The sequence below is a fragment of the Equus caballus genome, chromosome 18, assembly GCF_041296265.1.
Source record: "Equus caballus isolate H_3958 breed thoroughbred chromosome 18, TB-T2T, whole genome shotgun sequence".
Classification (NCBI taxonomy): domain Eukaryota; kingdom Metazoa; phylum Chordata; class Mammalia; order Perissodactyla; family Equidae; genus Equus; species Equus caballus.
This window is the reverse complement of record NC_091701.1, coordinates 741,909-761,321: the sequence shown is the minus strand read 5'-3', so window position 1 is coordinate 761,321 and position 19,413 is coordinate 741,909. Positions and strand designations below refer to the sequence as shown.

Below are 19,413 nucleotides of genomic sequence, written 5' to 3'. Positions count from 1 at the left end.
TCCACAGGGCAGAGCCAAGAGTCCCAGAGAATTTTCCCCAGGCCTTGAAATCTAATGGAGTTTGCCCAGTAGGATATACAGACTTATGGACCAGTAACTCCTTTTTACTTTCCATCTTCCCTCCCTCTCCTTTTTGAACAGGAATGTCTGCAATTGTTATCCTATGCATGCCCCAGCATTGTATGTGTCCCAACATACAATGAATGTTGGGGTAAGTAGCTTCCTTAGTTTTCGAGTCCACAGACAGGGAAGACTTGTGCTTAAGAGCTGTATGTAATGTCTTGCAGCTGGGAACGTCATCCTTACCTGACGTGGAAGATTTAGATGATGAGACTTTAGACTTTGAGCTGATGAGATAATGATACTTAGATTTAGATGATGATGTTGTTTTGCAAACTGGCCTCTACACGGAGGGCAAGGAGAGACCAAAGAATGAGGCAGTCCACTCCAGATTGGTAGGTGGCAGGTTTAACAAACAAGGGAACTTACTTATGAGGCTTGTCTTGGGCAGCTGCAAGACGAGTAGATTTCCACACCTGCCCACCAGAATCTTAAAAGTTTATACAGAGGCCTTACCTGGGTTCAGTCATGTACACGGTCCAGATGGTCTCAACACCACATTACTCTCTCAAGGCTGTGTCCTTGAAGCAGCTCCCACTCTGGGAACAGTGGGCAGAGTGGACATTCTAAGGACAGGGGAGGGGGTGAGAAGCCTCTGATTGCCAGGGTCCACCTTACAGGTCAACCAGCAGTGACATCCTCTAGGTGACCTCCTCCAACAGATGAGACTTTGAATTTTGAGTTGATATTGTCATGGGATGAGACTCTTGGGAACCTGGGGATGTAGGGAATGATTTTGCATTTGGGAAGGATATGAGTCATTAGAGGCCAGAGGTTGGAACCCCCAGTGACCCACACCCTTGCATAATTCCCTCCTGCTGAGTGTGAGAGGGGCCTGAGAGTACGATGAGATATCCACCCCACAATTATGTCATACTGTGTTGCATGAATGAGTTTAAGAAGGGGATATTATCCTTGGTGGGACTGACCTAATCATGTGGGGGTGGGGAGGGGGTTAAATGAGTGTACTGGATCTTGAAAGCAAGTTGGAAATATTTGGTAACATTATATACGCATCTGACCTTTGACCATTAGTGTATATTCCTGGGCATACGCCGTAACTGCCCTGATGTCTCTGCCATCAAACTGAGGCCCCCCGGACCGAGGGACCCTATGTGCCCTCTGCTTCCCCCATCAGCCTGGGGCTTCCCGGTTATGACTGCCTTCCACGGACCTGAGGCTCCGGCTCTGGGCTCCGGGCGCACGTGGTACGCTGCCTTCTCCAGCTACCCGCGTGGGATGCAGGCTGGGGCCCTGGCCCAGGTCGGGGGCAGTTCCCCACGGAAAGAGGCAGTTGCCCGTCAGCCTCCGGGCGGCCACGCGCCGCGCTGTCCGCTCATCCCGGACGCGGACCGGCCGGATGGCGAGCGCCAGGGTTCCTGGCTCAGGCGCAGGATGGCGGGGAGCCTGCGCTCTGACCGGGGCCCTGCTCTGGGGGCACCTACAGCTGCTGTGCGCTCAGTCACCCACGAACACTACGAGCGGTGAGTGGGTGGACCCGAGTGAAGGGAGCAAGTCGCCCGCCTCTCTTGTGTTCTCCCCTCACGCCACCCTCCACAGCAGGCAAGAGGACCTCTATGTGGCCGGTCCAGCTTTGGAGTCCCTGAGTCCCCGGGAGGCATGGGAGGTGGGGGCAGGGAGAGCCGAGGCCAAGGAGACCAGGGCGCCTCCTCTTCCGGGCCGCCTCTTTGCCTCTGGAGCTCAAGCTTCCTCAGTCCAAGGGCCAAGGTCCCACACTGTCCCCGGGGGCCTGGCCCTGCCGGCCCCCACACCCTCTTCATTTTAAGAATGGGGAAGTACTACTTCAGAAGGGGAATTGTGAGGCAGAGTGTGTTCCATTTGGCCTCAGTCTCCCTAGAATAGGGGGCTAAGGTGGGAAGGGTGCAACCACTTAATCATCAGTGGCCCTGAGCAAGTAGCGTTCCTCTTTGCGCCCTCAGTTTCTGGGACCTCAAACACTAGTGTGCCAGTTCCGGGAAAGAAGGTCTGGGGAAGTGTCTGGGAGCACTACCTCCAGCTGGGGCCTCTGCCCCGTGTGCTGTCCTGCCCCTCCACAGCTGCCGCCCCTCCAGACCCATGGGCGGCTCCCTTTGCACTGCTGTCATTAGCAAAGCTGGGGACCCTTTGTCATGTGGGCCACCCCCCTCACCCTGGGCCTTAGATTCCCCAGCTGTGAAGTGGGAGGAGGGGCTGTGGTGGCCCTGGGTCCTGTTGATGCTGACATTTGGAGGCACCAGGGCTGGCGTCTGCAATGCGGGTGCCTCACGGCTGGGCTTGTCTCCACAGTGTGCGGGCAGCCTGGAGTCACTGGGAAGATCTACCATGGCGAGGACGCCCCTGACGAGCGGTGGCCGTGGCAGGCCAGCCTGCTCTTCCGTGGCCAGCACATCTGTGGGGCCTCCCTCTTTGATGCCCAATGGGTGATCTCTGCTGCCCACTGCTTCCAAAGGTGCATCTCCCCCATGGCCCAGCTGCTGGGGAGGGCTGGGGGAGGGAGCACAAGGTGGACAGGACAGAGGAGGTGAGGGGTGTCCTAGGCTTCTTTCCTGGGCTTTGTTCTGGGATGGCTTGCTGCCACCAGGTGTCTCTGTGTGTGCTGTTGCCCCTGCCTTTGCCTCAGCAGTCCCCTCTACCTGGACTGCCCCCTGCTCACCACCTGTCTCCAGTCTCCTGAATATCTGACTCACATCTCCTAGGACAGAGGCCATTTATTTCATCGCTCCCTCTGGGGATGCACCTGTCCTGCCCCCTCCTCACACTTTGGTAATACTTACCAAGATGGTGTGATTGTCTCAGCCATTTTATGGTACTTTTAAACAGCGAAGTGGAAATGAACTCTAATTGTGATGATCAGTAAATACTGGAAAGCGGACTTTAGTTCCAAAGTAACTGCTCCAGCCCACTCCTTATCTTCCCTAAGCCTCAGGAATCTAAATCCTGTTCCCACTCAAGGTGCACTCTGGTTTCTGCCTCTTGCCCAGCTCTGGACAGTCCACAGGATCGCAGTGGGCCTCGGTTTCCTCTTGTGCAAATGGTAGTGCAGTGTCCCTGGCCACGTGCTCGGTACAGGCTTCAGTCTGTCAGTCAGAGTGATAGACACAGGGTCCCCGCTTCCCAGGGCTGGGGAGCATCAGTCAGGGCCTGGTGTGGACAAGCACTTTGCCCCTGCCAACCAGGCTGTCCGAAGGCCATTTCCAGCACAACTGTCAGAGGCTTCCCTGGATCCTGACCACCTGCACACTCCAGTATGTTCCTCTCTGGAGGTATCCTGGGACTCTGCATGTCTAACCAGCACCTGACTCTTCCTGTCACTTCTGTAGAACTGTGTGTCTAAGAGGAGTTATGGTCCACACTATGCCCACAGGCCAGAGTGAGGCGAGAGCAAACAGCCTTGGTGCTGGGGGACGGGGTTCAGACGCTCCAGGGAGTAGGCCGCTGTTGAGGTGCGTCCTGGGCTTACTCGTGCCTAGAGTGTGTAGAGAGAATGCCACACTCCAAGTCTGGAGGCCAGAGCTGCGAGCATCAGCTGGCATTGATACCCCACTGGGTTCTATTCATTTATTCAGCACCCATGGGTGCCAGGCCCCATGTGAGGCCCCCTGTGGGGATGTGGAGATGCAAGACCCACCTTGAAGCTTTTGTCCTATCAGGAAAGAGACACTGGGGGTACTGTGGTGCAAGACAGAGTGGCCAGATTGTGCGAGAGTGTAGACCCTGAGCCAGCGTCAGGGGAGGTGCCACAGGTCCCATCAGAGGAGGGACTGGAGCTGGAGAGGCCTATGGGAGAAGGACTTGAGCATGTGGAGTCTGGTAGGGGACAGCACAAGCAGGACGTGTGAGTCGGAAAGTTGTTCGTGTCCCAGAAACAAGAAGTCCAGTTCCACGTACTGCTCTATTTGCTGCTCAAAGACCTGTTCAGTACCAGTCACCAGATGGGGACCACCTCTCAGAGGAGTAAGCGTGTGAGGACTGGCAAGGAGAGGGATGGATCATTCTGAGCTGGGAAATGGGGTCTTTGAGAATCACTCCAGGCTGTGGGACCTTCCAAGGGTTCTGGTCAGAGCTGGGAATAAGCCGCGTCTCCTCCCTGTAAAATGAAGGGGTACACTTTGCTGTGTCCCCAGTGTTTCATTCCAGCATGAAGATTCTCTGCTCCTTTGATTCTGGGGCATGCTGGGAAGGCATCAGAAACTTTCAAAGGACCGATGTCCTGATGCTATGGGCAGCAATCAAACCCCTGAAGAGAATATTAGTAAGGGAGGAAAGAGAAACCTCTGGAATAACGGTGGGGTCTCGTTGCTTACTGGGGGCGGGGGGAGGGGGCAGGCAGTCAGTGTGAGGGTGCTGGCTCAGGACTCAGAGAAAGTGGGTGATAACGCAGCCTCCCCACAACAGGTCCCATCAAGCAGAGGACTATCGGGTCCTGCTAGGATACCACAAGCTAGAAAAGCCCACCGAGCACAGCATGATGATGACAGTGTATCGACTCTTCGTCCACAATGACTTTAACAAGAAGTACTTCATGTCGAGGGACATCACCCTGTTGCAACTGCATCGGCCTGCAAAGTTTACTTCCCACGTCCTCCCTGTCTGCCTCCCAGGGGCTAACATGACGGTGCCTGCCCATTCCTCCTGCTGGGCTACTGGCTGGGGGATGATCACCGAGGACAGTGAGCAGGGGAGGGGCGGGTGAGGAGGGCAAGGGCCAAGGAGCGGGGTGGTGCAGTGACCACTGCGGGCCCTTCCATCCCTGAAAGCGTGTCCTTCTTAGCTTCAAGTTTCCTTCAGTCCATGGTTCAGAAAGTCTGAGCATCTCTAACTTTTGGAATCAGGAACCTTGGCTCTCTGATTCCCAGACAGACAGGATTCTTCCCTGACTCGCAAGTCCTGCTTGGGTCAGCCCCCTCCAGGGCTTCATCCAGCACCTCTTGACAGCTTGCAGTGCCACGGAAGGTCTGCGGGGTTGCAGGAAGGAATGAAGGCAGGCCTGCTCTCTGGCCTGGGAGGTGAAGTTGGGGCGTTTATGGCTTAAGGTTTACCTCTGTGAACCTCACTTCGTTCATCCCTTAAATCAAGAAAAACCTGCCTGTTCTGCCAGTTTCCTGGGCTAGTATATTTTTAGACTGAGAGAGCAGAAATTTTGGGCAAAGATTTTTGTACAAGGGTGAATGCTTGTGATTTAGGAAAATACAACTTTGAGTGAAAAGAGTAGAATGAACTTTGGCATGACTTATAGGATCCTGACCTGGCAGAGTGTCTCCATGGACAGGCCAGTGCCAGCATCCCAGCTCCTGGCCTCTAAACGTCAGTCACACTGCCTGGTCATGAGAACAGCCAACTGTCCAACATTTCTAAAGACAGTCTCCTGGGATGGACTGTCATTCATTAAGAACCACTGGCAAAGCAAGGAGAATTCCCCAGGATGGGTCAGAGTGTAGGAGCTGGAGCAGGAGGGGAAGTCATGGGCTGTAGCACCCACCAGGAAAGGGAGCAGCTGAAGTCAATGAGAGACTCGTCCACACCCTCCCCTGCCTGCGGCTGCTGGGCCTGAGCTGCCCCCGAGGTCATATGAGGGCCGTTCAGGGCAGGCACTCCATAGTAGTCAGCTGTCACCGTAACACTGTGCTGCTGTGTGGGGACACCAGGTCAGACCTGTGAGCGATATCTGGAGATAGAGTCCACATAGAAAGTGCCTACAGACCAGTTGCTCCTTGAGGCAGGGCCATGTCCTTCTTGTCATGGTACCTGTCTCCACCTGGCGTTCATTAGGTACATCAGTGCTACACGTTGGCCAAGCCAGGACTCCCAGCTTCCACCCTCTGTGCCTCTACTTCTATTTCCACATAGCCAGATTAATTGTTTTTAAAATGTAAGTAGACCCTCCAGTGGTTTCCCATTGTGCTTAGAATGAAACCCAAACTCCATGTCCTGGTGAGGAGGCCCTGCTGGCTCTGGACCTGTTAGGACTTTGCCTCCTTTTCGTCACCTCCTACTCTCACCTCACTGCAGCTACAATGACCTCCCTCCTGGTCCCTTCACTGCAGGCCTTCACCTTTGCTGTCTTGTCTGCCCTGAACATCTTTTCCCCTCATCTTTGCAAGTCCTCTGAGAGGCTTCCCCAATCCTGCTAGCTAGAATTAGTAGCATCCCCACTAGCAGGCAGGTTAGAGGGGGAGCGAGCTTCTCTCCCAGCTCCACCCCACGTCTGACCACCACCTGCTCCCTGCAGCTGTACTGCATTCGCCCCGCCAACTGCAACAGGCAGAATTGGGTATCATGAACAACGACGCCTGTAATATGCTTTTGGCGGATCCAAACTCCGGTCAACGGCCTGTACAGGAGGATATGATATGCGCTGGGGACTTGATGAAAGGAAAGTCCGTCTGCCGAGTAAGTGAGAGCGGCTCCATCTCTCCCGTTGGAGATCAGGCTGCCTCTCTTCTCCTGTGACATCTGTCCTCTCTCCCTCTGTGTCTTCTCTAGACCCTGCCCCAGCCCTTGACTTCCTCTTCCTAAGCCCACCCCAGCCTGAATGTCAGAGCCGAGGGGCAGAAGCCCCCAAAGAGTACTAGTCCATTCCATTCATTGTCTTCATATCTTTTAAAAAACTGTGTTGAAGCATAACATACATAGAAAAGGACCAAATTTACAAATGTACTGTTTGATGCATTTTTAGAAATTGACTCACTCACCTCCCCAGCACCCAAAGGGTCCTCCTCATACCTCCCTCCTGTCACTGACTACCCGAGAATAGCCCTGCCCTGGCTTCTGAGCTCTGTGGGTCGGGTCGGGCTTTAGATAAACGGAGTCACACAGGCTGCACTGTTGTCCATCTCTCTCAGTCAATGTTATGTTTGTGGGATTTACCCATCTTGTGTGTAGTTCATATTGTCTATCTTATTGCTGGACAGTATTTCCTTGTGGGAATGTGCTGTAATTTTACTTATCCATTCTAGTGTTGGCGGCATTTGGATAGTTTCCACTTGAGACCATTACAAATAGCATTGCCGTGAACACTCCAGCGTGTGGGCTTAGTGCACATGGGCTCCGGTTTCGGTTGGGTATAAGCTTGGGAGTAGAATTACTGCGCCATCAGATGTGCACAGGTTCATCTCTCATAGATTTCAGCCAGCCGCCTCACACCTGCGGGTGCCCGTCCGCGCTTCCACCAGCAGAGGGCGCAAGGGCAGACCGCTCCACGTTGCTCCAGGGGGCTTCGTGTTGTCCACCATTTTCTTTTTAACCATTGCGTGTGATTTTTAATTTGCATTTCTCTAGTGAATAATGAAGATAAGTGCTTTTTCATATGTGTATTTCCTTTTTTGTAAAGTATCTCTTCAAGTTTTTTGCCAAGATTTCTATGGGATTGTCTGTCTTTCATATTGAATGGTAGGCTATAGGTGCATTATGGGATATACGTATTCTGAATGACTTCTTCCACTCTGTATAACCCTCTGTTTCATAGTGGGGAAACAGGCCCAGAGAGGGAAGTGGGTAGCCCGAGGCGAGGCGGCGTGACCGTGGTGAGACCTAGAGGAGCCGTGCCCGCCCTGGCGCTGTGGCCCCACAGGCTTCCCCCTACACCCTCCCCTCCCTCCCCTCCCTCATCTAGCTCTCTTTCTAGCTCTTTCTCTCTCTCCTTGACCATCTCCCAACAGCTCAGAGACATACTGCTGTGACGCCCCCTCTTAAAACACCCACACACACCTTTTCTCCTCCCAGAACCCTGCCCACTGCTCTGATTCTCAGCCTGCCTTCCTAGCAGTGTTTGCCCAGGGGCATCTGCACTTGTTCTTTCTTGCCTCCTCACTTCTGTCTTGCCTCAGCCCACTCCAGAGCACAGTCACCACGATAACCAAAGGCCTGGGTCTCCCCAGGCCTGCTGGTCTCACTCAGACCTCCTCTCACTCAACGCTCAGCAGTGCACCCTGCACAGCTTCCAGCAGACTCTGAGGGCTGCCCGTCCCGTGTCTCCTGCTCTCTTCCTCCTCTTTCCGACCAAGGACCCACCAGTCAGCACTCATCCTGCTTTTCTGGCTTCATTTGCTTTTTCCTTAGATGGAGAGAAGGGGTCAGATATGGCAAATCCTGTCTCACCATTTTTTGTCTGTCCTTGTCATACCTTCTGCTGCGCTCGTGTCCTGATTGGTCTCCCTGATTAGCTAGTGCACTGTGCTTGGCTGTGCTCCACCAGCCCCAGACCATCCTGCCATCCTTTTGGAATCTGTATCATATCACATCACTTCCCTGCTGAGTGTCGTTCAGCGTTCCTCCCCCCCTCCCCCCGCCAGCTTATGGGGGCTGAGGACTGGCCTTGCCAATCCTCCAGCTCACTCATGCCAGCATGCTGGCCACCTCTGCCTGCATCTTCCAGAGTCAGGCTTGCTCATCCCTCCTGTCTTGGCTCAGAGAAGCTCTCTGACAGCCCAGTTAGAGCAGCTCTTCCCAGTTATTTCCTATCCCCTGGGCGCCTCTGTTCTGCTTCTCACATCTACAGACACGTGTGATGAATTATCTGTGTTGTGTGTCACCTCAGTGTCTCTTGCACACAGAGGGTGCTTAATCATGTTTTTCAGCAGAAGGCTGGAGGGGTCCCGTGTTCCCTTGATCCCCACTTTTTGGTCTATGAGACAGAAGCATTAAGCTCCATGGTGGCAGGTGCCTTCTTGCCTTAGAGTCCTGCTCTCAAAGTCCCCAGCATTCTCCTGGGAGCCCCTTGGGCATCCCTGCATTTCCAACCACCCCACCCCAACCTGGGAACAGGTATCACCTCTTTTCCTCTGAGCTTGGCATTTTTAAACAAGCTCAACCAAGAAACTGAGGAAAAACTAGAGACCTTAGTAGGTCAAAAACAAAGGCCCAGGTAGGATGCAATACTGGGCTAAGGATTTAGCCGGAGGCCTGCAGGCCAGACCTCCACACCTGCCACAGCTGCCCTGTGCGACCTCAGGTGGTGCCTTCTCCCACATGGGGGTGGGAGGGCAGAAGGCTGGCATCCCATGCCTGGGGTCCTACTGTGTATTCTTGTAAGTCTAAGACTGCCAGTCTGGAAGGCTGCTCAGGGTCCCCTTTGGAGCTTTGTGAAATGGACTCCGGGGCCTCACCCTTGAGATTTTGATCCAAGAGGTCTCCAGGGGGATGCTGTGGCTGGACTTTTCAAATCACCCAGGTGATTCTGATGAGAACAGCTCACTTGCAACCCCACCTTGACATGAGGCCTCCTAAGCTCCACTCTGGAGGGGGACAAGGGCAATCTCTTCATACTGCCCAAACGATGTGTGCCCTTCTATCCTGGTCCCCAAAACTCATGCCCTCTCTTTCTTCAGGGAGATTCTGGGGGCCCCCTGGTCTGCTTCCTCAACAACACCTGGTTTCTGATGGGGCTGTCCAGCTTCAGCGCACCGTGCAATGATCCTGTGGGCCCCAGCGTCTTCTCCAAAGTCAGCTATTTCGCCAACTGGATCAGAGAGAAGCAGAGCTCCTCGCCCAGTCCCGACCCTAGTATTGCTCCTCCTGAGGAACCACCTCCTGCTTTGGGTAACTCTGTTTCTCTGGGCACTGCCCACAAGCACAGGACCTGCGTCATCCTTGTGTCTTCACAGACCTTCCTCCTATGGTGGCTGTGCCTCAGGATTCTGTGACAGACTCCATGGTGCCTTCCCGGCCCTCCCCCAACAAACCTCTGTGCATTAGCGCCAGTGGGTTCTGCGCTCTCCCTAAATGTGTCCATCTCTGCACCCTCCTGTCCATCTGAGCCCTGCTCCAGGCCTGAAAAAATAAAAATAATCAAAGAAGCTTCTTGCTCCTGTTTCTGACCCATCAGAGCAACCCTCCACTTCTGCCCTCACTTCAGGAGGTCTCCCTTCTCCCTGGGCTGGGGTGGGAAGGACAGGGACACCGAGGGGCTGGCTGGCTAACTGGAGCTGAGTCACTCTCCTCAGTCTTCCAAAAGAGCCAGCACAGCTCAGGGGCCAGAGCCTCAGCCCAAGGAGGAAGTAGCAAGCTCTAGGGCCAGCGGGGTGCTGATCGCCAGTGCAATGGGCACGGGGTCCTCCTGGAGATGAATGATTTGTCCTGAGCTGGGGATGAAAAAGGATCTCTCAGGGCTACAGGTCACAGAGCCTCTGCTTGACAGGTTCTATTTGAAGTAGACTGCGAAGGACCCTGTCCATCAGGCTGAGGTCCAGAGTCTTAGGTCAGTGGTCCTCAGAGCTCTGTTCCAGAGGTCAGCTCTTAGCCTATACCTCCTGTACCCACAGCCCTATCCTTTCCCGGTCTCCAGGGCCCACCACCCCCTGTGGACTTGTCATGGCCTGCAGTGGTTGAGGCTTGGTTCACCCCAGGTTTGCTGGCCCAGCACTGAGCCCATAAGCCATGTCCTGAGCTGCCTCCTGCAAATATGTCTGGGTCACTGAATCTCCGCTAGTCAGCAGAACTCTCAGAAAGTCCTCTCCACCACCTGCACAGGTCCATCTGCACCTGTTACCGCATCAGGTTCATTTTGCCCGCTGCATGATTATGCCAATAAACGAGATGATGAGTTTGCAAAGAGAAAGGGTTTATTCACAAGGCAGCCAAGTGAGGAGATGGGATAACAAGTCTCAAATCTGCCTCCCCAAAACATGGGGATTAGACATATTTATGGGGTAGAGGGGCAGGGTGATCTTAAGTGTGGGGATAGATGATTGGAGGTGAGGAGAGGTGAGGTAATTGTTGATCTGCACAAGTGTAGTCAGACTCCATGGCTCTTCACAGGACACATATTCACAGAATGGCAGCATCACCATGATCTGAGGGTGGAGTTTTTAGCTCCCTGACATCAGGAGGCCACTTATCAGTCATCCATGCATGATGAGTTGGTGGTCTCAACCAGCCTGAATGGGACAAAGAGTTTACTTTCAGTTCCTGAAAAACTTAAGCACTCTACCCGTTACCATGGTGACCCAGGCAGCAGAGATGTTATCTATAGGTGTGCTTTAGTAATTCAGTATCTATCTAACTACTTTTGCAAACAGACTACTAACTGAGGACAGTTAAAACAAGTTGGCCCCCAGTTTCAAACCTTTGATCATCAGAGAGCAGCTTCTAGTCATTGCAGGTCCACTGTGTCCACCATCAGGTGTCCTGTACAAATTCTTTACAATCCTGTTGTCACCCAAATAGCCCAGACTCTCACCAGCAGGTGAGAACAGGTGAAGCCACGTGCATGCAGTCACCAGAACCTTGCTGGCTCTATGCCCTCTGCCACTCGTGCAGAGATCTCCTCCCCAGCTCAGCAGTGTCCGGAAGTGAGAAGAAAAGCCTTCCCTCTCCTGGTAGCAGCCTCAACTGTGGGCTCTGCAGCAGGGCTGCTGGGCCCAGAGGTGGGAGGCCACACTTGGTCAGTTCAGATTTGGAGCAGTGGCCACCCGCTGTCCCCAGAACTGCCACTCTTCTTCAGCCCATGGTGGCCTCATGCTGGCTGTGCTGGATTTTCTCCCATGGTGACTTCTGCTTTGCCTATCCACAGCCATGTTTCTGTGTGGAGCATGAAGGGACAGGACTATTTGCCCTTCCAGAAGTTCCTGGGGCCCCCATAACTCAGTAGAGGCACATACATTTCCAGTCCACTCTGCAGATCTGCCAAATCACAGCTCAACCCCCGCCCATTTCCCTGTTATCTGGAACCACACTCAGTGCTCAGCATCATTATCCAGGTTGGATCTGTTTTCACAGATCTGAACCTGAGGCCTAACGTGGTCACACAACTCATCTGAGGTCACACGGTTAGTAAACAGTAGAATATGGATTTCAACTTAGATCTCTTAAGAGAGCTGAGAGGTCTTTGTCCTTCCCTTTGGTGAGGCCACACCCAGACACCTTAGACCCTGTCCAACCTCCTCTCTTGGGCTACCTTTGAGAGGCTTGGGCTGACCTGTCCCAAGTGTGACCCACAATTCCCTCTGGTCAGTGGCAAGGAAAGATATCAAATAGCAAGACCGAGGTCAGGGTAGAGAGCAGATCTGCAGGGCCAGTGAGTGTGGGACTGGGGGACAGGCTGGGAGTGGCGTCTGTAGTGGGTTTCAACAGATCCGCCCCTAGGAGCTCCCAGTGGGCTTCTGGTTTGCACCCCAAAATCAACCTTGGGTGAGCTGGGGAGATGAAAGAAGATATGGATCTCAGAAACCAGAATCAGTGAGGAAATCCTGGAGAACCGCAGGTTCTCTTGCATAGCCTGTGGCTGGGGGAGAGGGAGGGCAAGGAGAGGATGTGCCTGCAGCTCTCACGTGTTCGGCTCTTGCCTCTCGCCACCCGCAGCCTCGTGGTAAATGCTGCCTAATCCTTCTCGGGTGCCAGTGTGTTGCAGCGTGGCCATGTGTAGGTCTCACCAGCCACCTTTGAGCAGTGCCCTCCATGCCTCTGCTTCTACCCCCAAGGGCAAGGTGTTACTGCCTGGGGAGACTTGGTCCTTCCAGTGTGATGTCTTCTAAAGCTTTAAAATTGAAGCCCCAACTATGGGAATTGCCTTGTGGGTGGCCGTATGGAGAAGAAGTGAAGAATTGGCTCTTCAGGGCTAAAGAATCCGCTCTGGGGCCATCCCGCTCCCCCTTGAACTTCTCAGGACTTCAGCCCTTCTCCAGTGCAGAACATCACACAGAGTGACAGGATGGTAGCTAACCACTGGGGAATATGAACACAAATGCCAGAACAGCCACATTCCTGAGCAGTGTGATTGTCACACAAGAAATACAACAGACTGGACATTATATGTGATTTGAAATAGAGTTATTGAAAGAGATAGACTAAAAATTTTAATGAGCACATATGAAAATCCTTATGGATATAGGAAAATATTATTAGTAATAAGATCCAAGAAAAGAAACCACAGAAAACGAGCAAGTCAAAATATTCCATATGAAAAATATAATAGTTGAACTATTAGTTGAACTCACAGTAGATGGGTGAATAACAGGATCAACAGAAATGAAAGAAGAATGCAATCATTACTTTGCATGGACATCACAAAGTACGGAGCTGGCACACTTACAGTAGGATGATTTGTGGAGTGTTTATTTACAAAAGAACTAACTGCAAACATATGGTTGGAGTGTAAGGGAAAGAGCAGGTCCAATGCAGGAGCCTGTACCAGCAGCAGGAGCAGAGTGTTTGCCACCCCTGGGCCCTAAGGGACAGGGTGCAAGAGCCTCGGAGAGGGGCTGCCTTGAGAGGAGCGGGGACCTGCAGTTAGGGGACATAGCCAGCAAGGAAACCTCACAAAAAGGGTTTCATGGGGATAAACACCCTGACTGCTCTATGCCTCCTCAGAACTTCAGCTGAGGCTCCCCACTGGCTGAACCCAAGTGCAGCCAGAGGGCACAGGAACCTGCTGATGCCTCCCGCTGCCCACCCCATCCCACGGAGCAGCGGGAGAGTACGAGCGGAGGGCCAACGGGAGATCACTGCTACAGGCGGGCTAGATTATTCCGATCGACTGTCCTCCTAAAAAAAGAAATTACAAGTTTTGATTAATTCATTTAAAAAAATCTTCATAAAGGCATGGAAGAGGTAGAAAGAGAGTAGGAATCTGCCAGGCGAAATTCTGGGGGAAAGCCTGAAATCAGAGTATAACCAAAATATCTGAGACCCAAAGTTGCTTTCGCTGCAGGTATATTCTTATAGCTCATAATTGGGCTTCAGGAGGCATTTGCAGAGGCAACAGGAAGGAAGTTGTATTAGTCAGGGTTCTCCAAAGAACCGGTTGGATATGTACACATCTATCTTAGAGGATAGATATAGAGGAGAGAGAGAGAGACTTGATTTAAGGAATTGGCTCATGTGATTATGGAGACTAGCAATCCAAAATCCGCAGAGTGCGCTGGCAGGCTGGAGACCCAGGGTGAGCCGATGTTGCAGTTCAAGTCTGTATTAATCATATTTTTTATTTTCTGTATTTTATGATGATTTGACACCTTGAGGGGCCTTGCTGGCCAAGGAGAGTCTGCCCCATTCCTAGAGATAATAAACACCTGCAAACACACCTTTCCTATGCAAAGCCACCAGTCCATACCCCCAGCCCCCTCCTTTACCTAACTGTCACACACCAAGCCAATATTTCCCCTGCCCTAAATCACTGCAGGGCTGCTACGTGATAACTGCAGACACCCCGTAGCCTAGAGCCCAGCGACATTATTCCAACTAGCCAATCCTAAGCCATCTCCTTGCCCGGCGTTGCTTTTTCCATGGAAACCACAATAAAGCCTCTGGGCCCTACTTTCCCTCCCCCGCCTGTGTCTCCTGACCAAACTGGTGCTCCATCGGGTGGCCCTATGTGGTGCGGCGTGCCGTCTCCTCTCAGGAAATATAAGTAATGAAAATCTTCTCTCAATGGCATTAGCCTCTCTGTGTCATCATTAGTCACCTGCATAAGTTAAAATTCCACAAGTCCATTTTAATACAAAGTCCAAAGGCCACCAGGCTAGACACCCATGAAGAGACAATGTTGCAGTTCACGTTTGAAGGCAGTCTGCTGGCAAAATACCTTCTTGTTCTGGGATAGTTAGTCTTTTGTTCTGCTCAGGCCTTCAACTGAGTGGATGAGGCCCACCCACATGGAAGACAATCTGCTTTACTTGAAGCCCATTGATTTAAGTGTCAATCTCATCCAAAAACACCACCACAGAAACATCCAGAGTACTGTTTGACCAAATGTCTGGACATGGTGACCCAGCCAAGTCGACACATAAAATTAACCATTTTCAGGCTTTGTATGGGAAACACTCCCCACATTACACTGGGATCCCAAAGAGCCTAACAGGATAAGACACGGTGTTCACCCTCAAGCCCAAGAACCCGCCAGCGAAAGGAGAAGACAAAGGAAGGGTAGGCTTGCACCTGCAGTTGGACTGCCAGGGGCCTGCCAAGCAGCATCAAACTGTGAGTCTGGTTTGAGGTGGCCTGTGACTGACGGGGCTCCAGGATCCTGGCAAGGACAAATGCAGTGCTGCTCTAGAGGGTGGGACCCTCCTTCTTGGTGTGAGGAAATCCTCATCCTTAATTTTTTCAAGAATAATAACCAGCATGTGGTCAAACATAACCAATCACAAAAGGAAACAAAACTCCTTAAATAAGAACCAGAAGAAGTAAGAGAAAGCAGAAATGGACAAAGATTTCAGACTTGGTAAATGCCCAAAATTATAAAGTACTGGTACTTATTACGCTGTATCTATTAGCTTTTACTGAATAGCAAATGACCTCCAAACTACTGGCTAGGAGTGCCACTTCCAGCATGGCTCTGTGGACCAACTCTCTAGGGAAACTGTGCAGATTATTTAAAAGAAATTGAAGTCTCCAGAAATGGTCCTATGGGTATATAGCAAATGGAGAAAAATTATTCAAGGAAATCTACAAAAACTTGGTAAGACTAGCAAGTCTGTGGTATTTGACCTGCAGCCTGCTTCCTCCCCATCCCCGCCCACCATGACAGAAAGTGCACTCCAGTTGGCTGCAGTGAGGACATAGGGCTCCCTTTCTCTCCAGCTCCTAGTCACAGCATCCTCTTGGGAGGGGCAGGATGTCAGCACTTCTCATCCTGCCCCCAGCTGCCTGTTGCAGAGGGAAAGCTCGGGGCAAGTGTGGCCATGAGATTGGGGCTCTTTCGTACACCCAGCTCCTACTCTGGCCAAAGGCTCTGCCTTGGGTGTGGCGCACTGAGAACATGGGAGCCCCCGCTGTCCTTGGCCTGGCCTGTGAAGCAAAGCATCCCTGCCAGGATTGGCAGGTCAGGAGGACCTGAGGCTCCCACCGGCTCTACCGCCTACATCATGGAGCGCTGAGCTCCTAACGCAGGGTGACAGAGAAGTGTGCCTGTCCCTACCCTCAGCTCCAGAGCTCTTGCTCAGAGATTCTCTCCGGGGAGAGAAGCAGGGCATACAACAGAGATCTGAAGCTCTTCCCAAAGGAGCTGACTTTACGCACAACAGAATGTGGAGAAGTTAAAGCTGAAGAGCTCCTCAAAAGTAAAGAAGCTTGTGGTAAAAAGCAATTAAGAGGAGACTTGTAGATTCATTAGAAATAAAAAATAACTTTTATCAGGCCAGCTGGTTAACCAGAGAGAACCAGGGAGAGAGACAGCTAAGAAGGGCCCTCCTGGGGTCAGGATAAATCTGAAACGTTCACTTCAAAAACCATCCCTGCAGAGGAGCCCGAATCTAACTGGATCAGGCCAACTGCTCCACTGCACATTTCCCACGGCCTGCTGTGCCTGCAGGCCTGAGCCCCCAGGTGCACGTGCCCACCTGGAGCGTGTCCACTCCTGTCCTCACACAGAGGCTTGGTCAAAGAACACAAGCTCAAAGATAAGCATTGCTGTGCCACATGCCTGCAAAGCTGGGCCTGCCTTCCTGTCCTACTTGCTGCCTTCCTCAATAACCAGGGAAAGACTCTGATCCCACAGCCACTGGAGTGCACATTTGAAGGTAGTCTGTGCCGCAGCCCTCCTCTTGCCACTTCTCAGGACTCCGCCTGGGTGGGAACCTTGGCCATCACCGCCTCTCCCCCAGTATACACCGCCTGAGCCCTTGGCTACACATCCCCTGCTCATAGCGCTTCTCCAATATTCTGACTTGATATTCTTGTTTCTGGTTCTGCCTGCCCTTGGGGCAATCAGGGCCTTCTGCTCACCATTAGGAAAGCAAGTGTAGGACAAGCACAAAGCTTGTAAATGCTGATCAGTCACTAAGTGACTCAGACCAAGAGTTTTACCAGCGAGCTCTGCCTAGGCCCAGAATGGTGAAGAATATGCTCACAGTTGCCCAAGGGACACAGTCACACTGGCTCAGTGCTCATCTACCATGGCACACACTCCATCATCCATGAATTAAGCCAGCCTTTACTGGAAGATTCTGGGCAGGGCTGCAGGGGCCAGGTCTTGAAGGCCCTCGCATGCAGCAGTTCTTTTCTTTTGGTGAAGAGAGATGTCACGAGAAGGTGCTTTGGGGGCAGCTGTGACCTGATTCAGTGACTTCCCGCACTGACAGCCCACTCCAGTGAGCCGCAGGGCCTCCCCGGGCACAGCAAGCCTAGGAGCACATTTCTGAAGTCCTGGAGCAAGAGCCCATGCATTCGTAGGAGATTAACATTTTTGTGTTTTGAGTCACATTATTCTTAGCTTAGGTGTGTGTTTTCTAGATGCTCAGTCATCGGATTCATGGTATAATGTGGCAGACATGTTTTTTATGTGCACTTAATTGTTAAAAAAAATAAGTAAAGAAAATTTAAAGAGTTCTTCCTTTTTCGAGGATATTACCAAAGCAGTGCTTTTACATGTAGCGGGGACAAGCACTTGGGGGCCCTGTGACATACACAAGTTCCCCTGGGGGAGCCTGGTGTCTGTGTCTGATAATAGCAAAAGCCATTTGCTGATAAAGCTGTGGGCCCAGTTAGACATGATTCTAAACCTACACGACTAGGAATCTAAAGAGCAAGAAATGAAAAAGAACCACCTAAAAACTAAAAATAAATTTCCATGATAAAAACCAAATCCCTCTGAAAATAGATGAACCTAAAATAAACACAATGATAACCTTCAGACGTTGCACTTGCACAAAATGTCCTTCCCTTATTCTTTGTTTGGAGAGCCCAACGCCACCTCTTACAGGAAGTCTTCATCAGCTACCCTAGGAAGAGCTGGTCACCCCAGAGAATGTCCTTTGTATACTTTTTTAACAACACTTATGACACTGTAATATATTTGAGTTTGCCCAAGACTGTGAACTTCTTTGGGCTGGGATCCTCATCTTATTTACTTTTTCCAAAAACCTAACACAGAGAAGATTGTGTTTGCTAAATAATCTATCATAATTAAAAAGTAAATAAAGAAAGAAATGAGATGAAAATTAACAACTCAAAAATCAAATGACTCAAATATAAAAAACAAAAGTCAAAGAAAATCCATGACTAAAATAAATAATAAAAACTAAAAATCAATAATTATAAGAATAAAATACCATGGCAACTAGACTTCTGGTGGTGAACATGATGCAGTCTATACAGAAGTCGAAATATGATGATGTACACCTGAAATTTATATAATGTTATAAACTAATGTGACCTCAATAAAACAAAAGAATTCTTATTAAAAAAGTTAAAAAAGTAATTCAGAAATGAAATAATTTTCAAATATGTATGTAATCGAAAATAACTTTGAAGCTAAATGAATCTGAAAATATATAACTGCAGATTTTAGGAAGACGGCGGCAGCTGTTCCTTCTAAGCTGCACAAGTTGCTCCCTGTGTTAGAGAACAGCATCGAGGAGAGAAGGGCAGTGCAGCAGAGGCACTGAGACCAGAGCCTGAGACAGAGGACAGAGAGCAGAGCTAAGGAAAGGCCCACAGAGAGCCACCACACGTCTGAGCATTTCAGCAACAACAGGGGAGAGCTCTGAGGTTGGAAAAGCTATTTAAGTCATACTGCTTTCTACGAATTCAAGAAAACAAATCTCATATAAAATTTAGTCACAGCAAAATATTGATGTTGAATCCCAGGCAATAGTGATACCGAACCTCTTAATCTCAAGTTCTTGTGCCTGAAGCACAGCGAGCCCAACACTGAGACACAGGTGCTGAGACAGAGAAACGCCCCATTCGAGTTGGCCAAGACAAGAAGGCGGGAGCGTGGGTTCACTCATGTCTGCCTTCACCAGAGCAAAAACGCAAGGGAATTTTCTAGGGCTAAGGGGCTTGGCAGGAGGAGGTTCAGAGAAACAAAGGGGTCACTCCCTGTAAGCCCCTGGGCAATCTGCAAAGGCTGCTTGGGGCCAGCCATCTGTGAAGGCAACCTCCCTGAAGGCATTCTCTTTCTCCTGCAAAACAAGCTCACAAATCCTCTGACCCAGGTCACCCCTCAAGTTAAACAAGAAAACAGCAAACTAACAAGATTCATCTACGTCTGTGCTGGGAACAAGGTCAAAGGCCATCCTGCGCTTACAGCGCGTCTATGGGAACCCTCAGGCGCCTGGCTTCAACAGTTCTAAAGGGGGAAGAGGGGAGTAATTTCAGAATGATGCCACTCCAGAAAATGAAAGGACTACTTTTTGATGTATTTCATGAACCTTTTTCCAAAATGTCCTTTTTCCGAAAATGAAGCAAAAGGCATTAGGAAATGCTATAACATATTAAATGATATCACAAACTAGAATTAGAAAAACTCAGAAATAAAAGAACAGACCTTAGGAAAGGATATGAAAAAAATTGAGAAATTCCTTCCTAATGAAGTGTGAAGAAGCAGAAGTGGAGCAGCAGACAGCGCCGAGGAGA

General features: G+C 51.0%; 2 protein-coding genes across 5 annotated transcripts in view; one reads left to right on the top strand and one right to left on the bottom strand.

Moving 5' to 3' along the window:
- The window catches only part of AMER3 (APC membrane recruitment protein 3), a 71,677-nt gene extending 70,254 nt beyond the window's left edge, over nucleotides 1-1,423 (bottom strand). For 2 of the 3 annotated variants that reach the window (XM_070242218.1, XM_070242225.1), the window contains exons 1-2: nucleotides 1,295-1,423; nucleotides 577-686 (exon numbers count right to left, since the gene is read on the bottom strand). The gene's annotated coding sequence lies outside the window, so the exon portion shown is untranslated. Of the gene's footprint in view, nucleotides 1-576; nucleotides 687-1,142 lie in introns of all 3 variants that reach the window. The other variant, XM_070242219.1, reaches the window with a different exon arrangement.
- LOC100067932 (serine protease 40) lies at nucleotides 1,261-9,914 on the top strand. 2 transcript variants are annotated; one of them, XM_014732347.3, is made up of 5 exons: nucleotides 1,305-1,604; nucleotides 2,407-2,569; nucleotides 4,516-4,790; nucleotides 6,350-6,510; nucleotides 9,447-9,914. In XM_014732347.3, exons 1-5 carry the CDS (start codon nucleotides 1,481-1,483, stop codon nucleotides 9,759-9,761), a joined length of 1,038 nt encoding a protein of 345 aa, XP_014587833.2. In that variant the 5' UTR covers nucleotides 1,305-1,480; the 3' UTR covers nucleotides 9,762-9,914. The 2 variants fall into 2 exon arrangements, with proteins under 2 accessions (XP_014587834.2, XP_014587833.2); XM_014732348.2 differs by lacking the exon at nucleotides 2,407-2,569 and having other exon boundaries at nucleotides 1,261-1,604.
- The last annotated feature ends 9,499 nt before the right edge of the window (nucleotides 9,915-19,413 follow it).

Coding starts and splice junctions, on each gene's coding strand:
- LOC100067932 (XM_014732348.2), top strand. CDS start 1,276: ATGACTGCCTTCCACGGACCTGAGGCTCCGGCTCTGGGCTCCGGGCGC. Junction 4,791..6,349: donor GGGGATGATCACCGAGGACA/GTGAGCAGGGGA, acceptor TGCTCCCTGCAG/CTGTACTGCATTCGCCCCGC. Junction 6,511..9,446: donor AAGGAAAGTCCGTCTGCCGA/GTAAGTGAGAGC, acceptor CTCTTTCTTCAG/GGAGATTCTGGGGGCCCCCT.